At 37.4% G+C, this 12,643-nt stretch overlaps 1 protein-coding gene across 1 annotated transcript in view; it reads left to right on the forward strand.

Annotated features, from left to right (window-relative positions):
• Positions 1–253: 253 nt before the first annotated feature.
• The window catches only part of spag8 (sperm associated antigen 8), a 53,435-nt gene continuing 41,045 nt past the window's right edge, over positions 254–12,643 (forward strand). Inside the window, exons 1-2 of the mRNA XM_039758060.1 lie at positions 254–438; positions 6,793–6,967. Coding sequence (XP_039613994.1) covers positions 385–438; positions 6,793–6,967 — 229 coding nt within the window. The 5' untranslated portion in view covers positions 254–384. The remainder of the gene's footprint in view (positions 439–6,792; positions 6,968–12,643) is intronic.

Consider the following 12,643-nt stretch of genomic DNA (forward strand, 5'->3'; position numbering starts at 1 on the left):
CCTACTTGCATGTCAGTCGGTTTACGTGGTCAGTTTTGTTTATTTTCATGTACGAGTAAATTCATAAACTGCGTTGTATGGAAAGTTATTTATGTTGTGTAACCTAATTTATTATTAAACATCGCGTAATAAAACCGAGAAAATCAGAAACACGGGTCCACGCTGGGCAGCACTTTGTCACGTGCTTCCCTTGCAGGCGCACGCGGGCCTCACATTGTTTACTGTTGTCATGGCAACGCGGTTTGGGCCATTGTTGAGATAGAGCATTAGAGTGAAACGCGCGGCCAACGTAGGCAGGGATCAAGAAAACGTACATATTTAGGAAGTTTTATTTTTGCATATTGGCGGATTTTTACGTTTTGAGTTGACACGTGTTACCTCAGAATGGCAAAATCGGCGTATGGAGGAAAAAGCTTGTTACATAACTGGGTAGAAGAGGTAAGATGATTTTCACTTGATTTCTCGTAAGACATAATTAAGTATAATAAAAGTACTTTATCTCTTTTAATTTATGTCTCGCCAAAACTAATTTTATACATGACAGCAATTTTTATCAGGGTGATTAGTAATTGATACATACTCTTTATGTCGAGGATTTTTTTTCCAGGAGAAATTTCCAAAGTTGAAAGATTCCAAAAGCTGTTGGCATTAGTTTTAGACAGATTCCTAAGCGAGTCTGCTTGATTAACTGATGTGCTTTAAAGTTGTTTGAAAACTAAAATACACCTTTCCTTAATAAATGGACAACGACAATGCGTAAGACTTCGTCCATCATGCACAGCCACTTTCCTCAGCCACCAGCACCTAAACCCGTGAGATTCAGGGACAGTTTTGTCCATTGGTTTTACGATTAATCAACAGATAATCATTCTGATAATTTGTATAAGTTGTTTATTTAGTATTATATCTTGTAGTCATTGGTGGTTGTTACTTTTTAATGCAAATCAGAATCTAATTGTACCATATGTACCTGACAAAAACAGCTTAAAGTCGAATGGGCATAGACACAGACACACACAGTATTCACAAGTTCAGAAAGTCTTGTATAGTTTAATTACCTGCTACACACATACACATTAAGATTCATCCATCCATGAACAAACCATCTTCCCCTAGTTCAGAGTTAGAGGTAGGCAGAATTTATCTTGGCAAGTCTCCATATAGGATGGGCACCAACCCCAGATGGAGTGTCAGGTCTTGACAGGGCACTGCCACCTAGTATATTTACCAGTTAATTAAATAATTGAAGTGTAAAGGAAACCAAAGTGCCAGGATGAGAACCCCACAGAGAAGAATTTGAAGACTTAAGCCCAGACCTCTTGAGCTTTTAGTCAATAGCACTGATAACCGTCCCACAGTGTCATCTCTTAAAAACCATGCTTTGGTATGTGATGAGTCAAGTAAAGCAATGCAATCAAATTAAAGTAATATTCTTAAACTTACTAACTAACCATCTTAAAATAACATTTTGAGGATCTCTACTTCATTAAGTCTTTTATTAAGTTTTTAGTTAACAGTATTTTTTTTATTAATTATCAGTAGTCATTTCATTAAAGCATCATATCAAAGATTGGTGCCCTCCTGCATTGCAGTTCTACCACATAAGAAGCTTACTGTGATCCTGAATAGAAGAAGCCAGTTATATGGAAGGATGGAAAAGTCATAGTAAAATGAAATGGTCCTTTTTTGTCAGAATTTGTATTTGCTCAATTACCAATTACATTACTGCAATAGTGACGATTCAGCAAAATGTCTGAGTTATGACCTGTACATTCAAAGTTTAGTGTAAAGAACAGCTTAATTACAGAGCAATTTTTATACTCTTTAATTGTTTTATATATGAAACAAAGTTTGCCATAAATTTTTCTAAATGTAAAGTCTGTACAAATAAATTATTACTTACTTAAAACAGCATAACATTCATAACACTTTTTAATACATACAGGGTCACAGGGAGCTGGTGTCTATTCTGAAGGCATGCGGTGCAAAGCTGGAACAGACCCAGAATGGGAAATTAGTCCATCTCAGGGCCCATTCTTGGACAAACTTGCAAATGGCCAGTTTAGAATTGCCAAATATGTACCTGTTTGGGAAGTGAGTGGAAAGCCCATGCAGAACATGTACACTCCGCACTTGAAATGACCAGGCCTGGCTCCTGCCGCTGCACCAGTATTCCTCCCTGCATACACTCTTAAAAACACTGGATCTAAAACAGCATTTTGCTGGGCGTAGCCCCATCGCTTGACAAAGAAACATTTACAGCAATTCTGGGCAGGGTTTTGTGCATGTGAAGTTCTGGGGACTTTGAAAAGATTCCTAAAATGCAGAGAACACAAAAATGTTTAGTAGGTTTCCTAGCATAATATTAACAGATTATGAAAACATGTTATATGCAACAAGATTCCTTTTAAAATCACAACCCCAGTGGTATTCCCCAAATCTAGTATAATTTAGTCATCGTTATTTATGAAACCTCAACCGGATCTAAATAAATAAAAATTCTTTCTGAAACCTTCATGTGGACAATGCTTTTGGGAACTAAAAATGGTTCCTCAATTCATTGTGGCATTGCTCTGAAAAACCACTTTGCCACTTTTACTTTTAAGAGCCTATGTGATAGATTCACCACGGGAAAAGCTCACCAAATGAAAATAGAATAAACCAAGTTTTTTCAAAATTTTCTGCCCTTGCTGGGAGAATTTTAATTCATAGTTTCTGTTGATGCAGAACTATCACAATCTTCCATGTCTGAACTATCCTCACAGTTCCAGTGGGGTTGGATGTGGAAACTTTACAAGGACTACATGTAGGCTTTGGATTTAAGTCCATGACACTGAAGCTACGAGGCAGCAGCACTACTCACTGTGCCACTTAAATTTCACTCACACAGCATTTCAATTAGAATATATTTGTTGTTCCTAATGAAACACGTTATTTCTAACAAATGTCAGTGGTGTCATTATGCCAAAATATTTATAATTTCGTACAGTTTGTGTCTGTAGAACAGAAGAGATCAGTACTTCATGCTTTTTCTCGAATTCTTTTCACCAATTTTATTGATAGAGTTGCTTAATCATGAGTACACACAGGTGCAAAACAGATCAGCTTAGCTGATTGGTCCTTTGTTATTTACATCTCATTGTTAAATATCAGCTAAGCCAATTACAGGCAATTAAAGACCCTGAATGAAGCCTTTTAAATCTAAAAGAAGCTATTAAGGCTGCTGAGTCTTAACAACCAAGTCAATTAAAGTAAAGACAAAAAAATTTTGATCCATTAGTACTAATAGCTGACTTCTAACTAAGAAATTAGCTTGAATGAAATCTGTAGTTACTGCAGCCTTCCAAGAACTGAGTGTGACACCCATGCATTAGCTTAATAAAATCAATATGATTTTTAATTTTCTTTTTTTTGTATTTTTTCCTTTTATTGTTATGAGTGCTCCCTGGTTGTCCAATTTCCCAATGCATGTTGGGTTGATTGGTAGCACTAGATTGGCCTGTTATAAGAGGCTGGACATGTGTGTGTCCTGCAATGAACTGGTGTCCAGGACAATGCAGATGGTGTTATCCTCTAGCTCTCCAATACTCAAGAAAAATCACCATTAGTCTAGCTCTCCTCAAACTGAAATACCATTTACAGACTTGACATGTCCCAAGTCTGATATCACATCACTTTTATATGCTTATGCTGCCAACATGTAACAGTACTTAATACCTAATATATGAATTTGTATGGCGTTTCACACTGAGCTCACTTGCAGTGCTTCTGACAAGACGTTTGCAATGCTGATCTTCTCATAATCAAATTTTATGATCTTTAGCTGTTACAATAACAGCAATTTCTCTTCTTAGTAGACAAGTGCTAGAAGAACTCATTTTAGTATTCTTACTTGCATGTCTGACCAATATGCAACACATTGTTACTCTCCAGCACCTTGATTAGATTATTCCTATATTCCTTAAAAAAGATGTGTCTGCAGTAAATTCATCATCATTGTCAGTTTGACAGCCATGTTTACTCAGGTTAATCAGTTACCCCTGAATTTTTTTTTGCTTTAATCACCACCATCCTGGATATCCTTTGGAGTGAGACCTATTCTTATTATATGTTACAGCCATGTCTTCTTCAGTCTCCCTCTGAGCTTCATTATCTCCACCTCCAACTTGGTTTACCTCTTCACTCAATCATTCTATACCTTTTACTTCACATGTCCAAAATCTGATTACTGTTTCTGTTCCTACTGCCCCCATACCAAGTCTTGCTTTCAATTCAGCATTCATCTTCCTCTCACCCCATGACTGTTATATTGCATCCAGAATTTCTGTACATTTTATTATGTTTGCGCTGGGTTCCCTCCCCTGACTGGTGGGTCAGATTCCTTTTTTGTGTCCTTTTTTGATTAATTTGTTTATGTTTATTTTGTTATTTATATGAATTATTTGCATTCTATGTTTTATTAGTTTGGTGTATTATTTAATTTCGATGTGTTTAGGCTTGTTCTATTACTTTCTGTGTGTTTTGTGGGTGTTTTCTCAAGGGGCAGGGTCACCTGTCCATCTCGTGAAAGGGGCTGCCCTCAGCCCTAGAAAGGCTGAGGGAACACATAGTTCATTGCAGTATGTTATATACTCTGGGCACTGGTGAGTTCGCTCTGATTATTGCTTGCAATTGCTGTCGACTCTCTGCATTTTTTGACGTCTTTTGCTCTGTTTCTTGACCTCTCTTTGGATTGCCTGTTATACTAAGGCAACTCCTCCTGGGCCTTTTATGCTCCTTTGAATTTTTGTGCAACAGAGCATTTTTGATGATAAATCTTTTATTCTATAAATATTCTTCATTTGCTCTTTTGTCATTGAAGCCGAAAGTTGACAGACCCTTCCTCTTGTGGGTTTTTTTTTGCAATAGTTTTTTGGGCCGCTATTTGAAGTTCTCAATATACAGTATATTATGTTCTAGCATTGTTTATAATTTAGTTTTTATATTTATATATATTTTCTGTTATGTTTGTAATTATGTTCTATCTTGTTAAATGTACTTCTATTTAGTGTGTTTTGCAGGTGGTTTCCCAAGAGGCAGGGCCACCCTGATGTCACTGCTGCTGAGATCACCTCCGTGGCTATATATTTAGCGTGAAAAGAGGCCCTAGCAGCTTTTAATTGAAGTTATCTAAGAGTATTCGAGTTTTGCCATTTTGTTTTTCTTTTGATGGTTGTTGAATATTTTTTTCCATTGTTTTTGGATTCCGTGGGGGGAATTCCTGTGGCAATAGGCAACACAACTTTAGAAAATAGCCTTGCCTAAAACCAAAACAAGATTGGCTTTGAAAACTGATGAGAAAATAAATAAATATCAGAATCTAATTCGCTGGACAAGAATATGACATTTGACTGATTTTAGTGGTGAAAGAAAAATGAAATACCAATGTCAATCATTCTTATCACTGTTTTTTCCAGGTTTGTGTCATTTTCTGCTTTCATCAGCCAATTCTCAATCCCATAGAGCATATTACTTTTCACATAGCTTTCACATAACTTTTTCCTTCAATGTCCATTAGAATTTCTTTGATGTATGTCCTCCCCTGGCAGTCACTGCTGTGTCACACCTTCATCGGCACTCAACATATCTCATATCTAAATAACAGAACTTCCCTACTTTTGTGAAAACAACTCCATTGGTATTTTCTAGATTTGTACTTACTACAATAGTCTTCTGCACTCTTCTCACACACTTTATTCAAACAAAGGCCACACTTGTTGCCTGTAGATTAGCCTTCACACCACTACATCATCTATTCACCATCTTATGACAATGCCTGTAGTGGAGTGAATTTCTTCCGATTCCATTACCACATAAGCCCTATGGCCATTCACCCACATTTTCTATGCATTGTGTGCCTTTCTTCATGTTCAACTATCGTGCCTTGTTTCCAAACCAACTTTCCATTTCAAAATCTTTTCTTTCAATTCTGTATCACATTTTGCTTCAATACAATATCATTGGTATAAAGGAGCTTCTCTTAATTATCACGAAAAGCAACAGACTCCCAAGAGCAGCCCCACCTTAACCTCAAATCTTCCACTATTGACATTTCTTGTTTTCTTATTGAGTACATTGACATCACCACAGACATTAACAACATTAACCATACATCTGCACCTGATGTATTCAGTGCTCACCTTGCAACTTGTGTTAGACACCCAGTCACGCGCCTTCTGTAGATCAACATAATGTTTTCCATTTGTCTGATGCTTTACCTGTATTCACTTGACAACAGAAATAAAGGAGAATGGAAAGACCTTTGAAATTTAATGGAGAGCAATTAATGGAATCTGTTTCCAAATGTACTTAGTTAAGATCTTTCTTCTGCATTTATTATTTTATAATATTACTGATATTATTCTAGCTCTGGTTATATATTCGGATTGTTTTTTCTTTTTTCACTTTTTTCTAACAGCAGCATTGATGTTTTTATTGTTGCAGTTGTGGTTTTTTTTGTAAAAGCTTTTTTAAAGTTTAAATCTTACTGCTTTAGAATTTTGCCATTTGTAGATTTTTTCTCAGCATAGTTCTTCTTCTGTTTTTTATTTATTTTTTAAGTTTCTTTGCTGTCAGCTCTAAAACTATTAGTTTGTTGTTTCAGTTGCACTATATGCCAATTTATGTTTTTGGTTTGCATGTTCAACATGATTAGGTTAGTTTTGTTAATGCCTTGATTGCTTGGCTGTAAATGTTTTTTGCAGTGTATATTCATTCTTATGTATTTGTTCTCTGACATATTTTTGTATACAGAGGGCAACAGCTTCTTTAGATAGTGAGGCATCCTCAAAGTCTCCATTAGAAGCCAAGGCGCATAAACATGGGCACAAGGGCATCATATCTGTAGATGTGACATCAAAATTTTCAAATGCCACAACTGTGAAAGAAGAATACACCCCTCCTAAAGGACAGCAAGTACGAATGATGGGTATGTACACATCATTTATTTATTTTATATTTATCAGCTTTCATGGTGAAACATTTTCAAAAGGAGTCAAGAATATAGCAAAGAAGAAAAGAATTCAAATATTGAGTATAAGTTAAAAAAATGAAAAGTACAATCAACAGCATTGATCAAATCAAAAAAGAGAAAAGAAATTTGGCATGTGGTATTGGCAAATTGTCTGAAAATATTTTTATATATTATGTACAGTCATATGAAAAAGTTTGGGAACCCCTCTCAGCCTGCATAATGATTTACTTTCAACAAAAAAGATAACAGTGGTATGTCTTTCATTTCCTAGTAACATCTGAGTACTGGGGTGTTTTCTGAACAAAGATTTTTAGTGAAGCAGTATTTAGTTGTATGAAATTAAATCAAATGTTAAAAACTGGATGTGCAACAATTTGGGTACCCTTGTAATTTTGCTGATTTGAATGCATGTAATTGCTCAATACTGATTACTTGCAATACCAAATTGGTTGGATTACTGTGACGATGTGGGTTCTGGCTCCACACTCCCATTGCTGTTGGAAGCACTTGAACCCAACACCGTCGATAATGAAACCGAGTGAGCTAGTCAATGGAGGCAATAATTGAGCATCTGAGCAAGGGGATGGTTGAAAGTACAAAAGTGCTTTTATTAAAAACAGTCAAAAAAAACAGGTGTTCAAATAAATAGTGCAGTTCAAAAGTTCTTCATTAAATAAATAATCCATAAAAAGAACGTGGAGGTTAAAACACTAGAAAAAACAATCCTTTAAAAACCAGAGGTTAAAATCTCCTCTAGGAAGCAGTCTTAAAAACAACAAATCCGGTGCATCGTTTATTAGCGTCTCACCTGCTTATCCCGTTTGGGCCAAGCAGCAGGCAAGACGCTCTCTGCAGCTGCCCTCCTCTACACTTTCGCGAGACTGGACACCTCCTGATCCCTGGCTCCAGTATGGCACTCATCCCAGTCCCCGAGACTTGATGTCCACCAATGACCAGGACGCACACATTGGGGACTCCACCACCAAGCCTCCCGACTTCCGCTGCCTTTCCACGGCTTCTCTGCGGCCTGTCGCTTTCACCTGATCACTCCCGCTACATGGTCGCTCAGCGGGAGCAACCTCAACTCAAGCGCCTGGGTGTCGGCCTAACACCCAGCTTCCTTGCAGCTGCCCATGAGCGCTCGATCGCGCTGTCTTTCCTGCACCGCATGCTTCCTCGCTCCCTGTAACCTCCGTCCTCTTTCCTTTCCTTTCCTTTTTCTCTCCGATCGTTTCTTACACCTCTTCACCCATCAAACGTTTCTTTTACACCCCCCCACAACCGACTCGTGCTTCTTTTTAAAATGTGAGGGGCCATTACAGCTGTAGCATTAGCCACGGGAGCAATCACGAATGTGGGCAGTTCCTCACCTGTGCACACGGTGAGAAACGCCCACATCGACGCGGCTCACTACAACGTCGCCCCCCTCACGAAGCCGCCTCGGGTGCGGTGATTATTTATTTAAAATGAATGGCCTTTTCTCAACGAGCTGTGGACCCATAACACCACAATTACCTGTTAAGCCTTGAACTTCATAGACAGTTGTACCCAATCAGAAATAGACTGCAGAGCTTCCCATGTACATATACAAAGTACAGCGACGGCAAAAGTACGACTTGTATTCTTTCTCTGATGTAGAACCGTCGTCATCATCTGAGTTCACCTCTGTTATAGCGCATCTTTATGTGAAAACAGCAGTGTCAGATTGGGGGTGGGATCGTGAACGTGAATGAGAGAATAAAACTGAATAAAAAAAACAAAGCTAACCTTTACAAGTATCATAAATTTATGCCAGCTGTTACAGACTCAAATCAAATGTATGTTTTTATTCTAAAATAGTAAGAATAAGAGCAGCTCACTTCTCAAAATGGACTCTGCTGGGGTCGAACCCGTGAAGTTTTGATTACCAGTCAACAGTTGATACCGTTGCGCCACCAAAGCAGTTGTATCGAAGGTGTGTGAATGTTGCACCCTAATGCAGGTTCTTTTTCTGCAGTTATATTCTTGAATAGAAGCGCATTTGTTCTATTATATTTGTACCTTTTGTGAAAGTGTTTATTTGATATTTGGACTTCAAACTTCACACATTATACACTTCATGTCTACATTTTGTCAAATACTACTAAAACATGAAAAACGTTTCTGTTTTAACAATGTGTTTACATAGATTGTTGTAGACACAAACACACACGAAATACATGTGTTCCAAATAACCATATAGTATTTATAAAAGGTGTCATTTTACTTGACTTCTCACTCTATACAACTCTAAGCAACTGACATGCAGGTAAACAGACTTGAACTGAGAAAACTGTGCGGCGGTGGGGGATGTGATAGCAAGCTGCTTGTTGCTTATCAACACATTTACAGGACAAAAAACGATGGTGGAGAAGTGTGAAGGGATTTAAGGTTGGACGAATCTACGAGTTTTTTCGTAGGCTTTGGTGATTCTAGTGTTAAGCCCAGGTCTGGCAGGCCAAGAAAAATACAGGAGCAGCATATGCGCAGGATTGTGAGAATGGTTACAGACAACCCACAGATCACCTCCAAAGACCTGCAAGAACATCTTGCTGCAGATGGTGTATCTGTACATCGTTCTACAATTCAGCGCAATTTGCACAAAGAACATCTGTATGGCAGGGGATGAGAAAGAAGCCCTTTCTGCACTCACGCCACAAATAGAGTTGCTTGTTGTATGCAAATGCTCATTTAGACAAGCCAGATTCATTTTGGAAGAAATTGCTTTGGACTGATGAGACAAAAATTGAGTTATTTGGTCATAACAAAAAGCGCTTTGCATGGCAGAAGAAGAACACAGCATTCCAAGAAAAACACCTGCTACCTACTGTCAAATTTGGTGGAGGTTCCATCATGCTGTGGGGCTGTGTGGCTAGTTCAGGGACTGGGGCCCTTGTTAAAGTCGAGGGTCGGATGACTTTAACTCAATATCAACTTCTTCAGGATAATGTTCAAGCATCAGTCACAAAGTTGAAGTTATGCAGGGGTTGGACAATGACCCAAAACACAGTTCGAAACTTACAAAGGCATTCATGCAGAGGGAGAAATACAATGTTCTGGAATGGCCGTCACAGTCCCCTGACTTGAATATCATCGAAAGTCTATGGGATGATTTGAAGCAGGCTGTCCATGCTCGGCAGTCATCACATTTAACTGAACTAGAGAGATACTGTATGGAAGAATGGTCAAAAATACCTCCATCCAGAGTCCAGACACTCGTCAAATGCTATAGGAGGTGTCTAGAGGCTGTGATATTTGCAAAAGGAGGCTCAACTAAGTATTGATGTAATATCTCTGTTGGGATGCCCAAATTTATGCACCTGTCTAATTTTGTTATGATGCATATTGCATATTTTCTGTTAATCCAATAAACTTAATGTCACTGCTGAAATACTACTGTTTCCATAAGGCATGTCATATATTAAAAAGAAGTTGCTACTTTGAAACCTCAGCCAATGATAAACAAAAATCCAAAGAATTAAGAGGGGTTCCCAAACTTTTTCATATGACTGTATACACTTTATTCTTCAGTATGCAATTAAACGCTATCAAACACTGAACATAGTTGGTTAATTGTAGGGTTGGCTGTAAATAACCATAGTTACTTGAATATTTTACATTCGCTCAAAAAACCTAATTAAGGGACTTTCATTTAAAAAAATCAAATTGATTTTAAAAGGTAGTGAGAAAGCAGAAAAATAAGATTCAAAATTCTTTGATACTATCGTCTTGGCTAAAGATAACAGTAAATGTGATTGGCCAAATAATGTAACTGTCAGCTCTAGACTTATACTGATTTCATAATCATAATCTAACTGTAAAAATCAACTATATCCTGTTCAGGACAGGAAAATTATGTTTATCTAAAATAGTGCTTCTTAACCCATGGGTTGTAGAAATGTTTATGATGGATCCACACATGATGGTATAGTAAAATAAGAAACTTTTTTTTAAATGTAAATTCTGTGGCGAGTAATATACCATCCTCTAATTACTGCAATTTTTTTTGTAGTACAGTAGTATGCCATCAGAGACAGTCTATGAACAATGCTGTTGATGTCTCACAGAGGCATCAGTGGTACAAAAATATAATCAGTATTACCACAACACCAACCTGTGAAACAGTCAAACTAAGATGACTGACAAGCAAAGACTCCTATAAAAATGGAGAGAGGAGAACAGTGACTGGGATTGTGGCACTGGTTTGAAATGTCAAAGCAGAGAGAACTGGCAAACCACAAGAAGGTGATTGTTTTCAGGGTTTTGTCAGTGAGGTGGGGGTATATACAGTGCCACAGAGGAGTTTTATGCTAATTGCTTTTTCGGTGGTCATCTATAACTGATTGATGCCTCATTGCATGTTCGTTCTTACAGCATACATTGAATACAAACTTGTAACAGACATACAAGGAAGATTTTGTGTTAACTTTCTTTTTGTGATCAAATATTATTGAAGTTTAAATAACATTAATAAGCATTAGAAATAATAAAACCAACAGGTTGCCTATAAACAGTCAAAAGAAAACAATTATAAAGACACTAGACTAGTAAAAATACTAACCAAACCTCACCCACTTACAAGTTAAAAGAATGTAAAGGAAACAGCCTGAACAAAACCTAAGATGGAATCACAGCCCAAATGCTAGACTCCACTGAGCTAGGTTGTAAGAAGCAGAAAAAGTACAAAGAAATCAACCACTGGGACATCCGACTCCACAGAATCTCCACTAGAAAATGCCATTTTGTAATACATGAAATTGATGACTCGTTGGTTACTGATTCTAAGAGTTCTTAGAGCATAAGATTATAAAACGAGGCTAACCAAGATGAAAAGGAAATACAAACATCACATTTCCAGGGTGAAGCAAATGATGTATTTGCTATTGGGCCTTGGCAAAACAGCCTTTGCTGGCAAAACGCTTTTGAGGAGTAAAAAAAGTGCAATGAAGAATCCTAAATTTTTGAAAAAGTTTTGAAGATTGGAGTTCTTAGATGAAAATAAAATACTTTTGAAAATAGAATTTTGAGAAAGTGGGAGTGTTGAGGGAAGGTCCTCCTGCCAAACAGAGAGAATTGGTGAAGGTCAATATGAGGTCTTACACAGATGAGCATATGCAGCTGGGATGCCACAGGTCTTGAGGTAGAGGATAGAGAGTTATAGAAATTGTTGAGAGGAAAGGCGGGAAGAGTGGAAGATGGGAAACATTGGAATTTTTGAGAACAGACCTTTGTTGTAAGTGAAAAAAAGAGGAGAATGGGAGTCCGAATTCAGACTTCAGGGACTGGTATGTCTGGAGCCCAGAATCGTTAACAAAGTCGCCAAGAGCGGAAATGCCTAGGGAAGCCCATGAGGGAACTGAAAAGGAACAACCGCCTATACAAAAAGCAGATTGTTTTAAGATTTTATATTACCTTCAATGTGCCCTGGTGAGGAAAAATGCCTTCACTATTTGAAAGTAGTTTGATAAATTTTAATCTACTGATTAATGAATGTTAAATGAAAACTAATATAAACAATATCTAAACTCATTCAGAAGAATATATTTCTAATTGTGGAACTAATTTGAAAAAGCTATACAATAAAAAAATAATATTTAATACAAGATAAATAAG

This window comes from Polypterus senegalus, chromosome 7, assembly GCF_016835505.1.
Source record: "Polypterus senegalus isolate Bchr_013 chromosome 7, ASM1683550v1, whole genome shotgun sequence".
Taxonomy (NCBI): Eukaryota; Metazoa; Chordata; class Cladistia; order Polypteriformes; family Polypteridae; genus Polypterus; species Polypterus senegalus.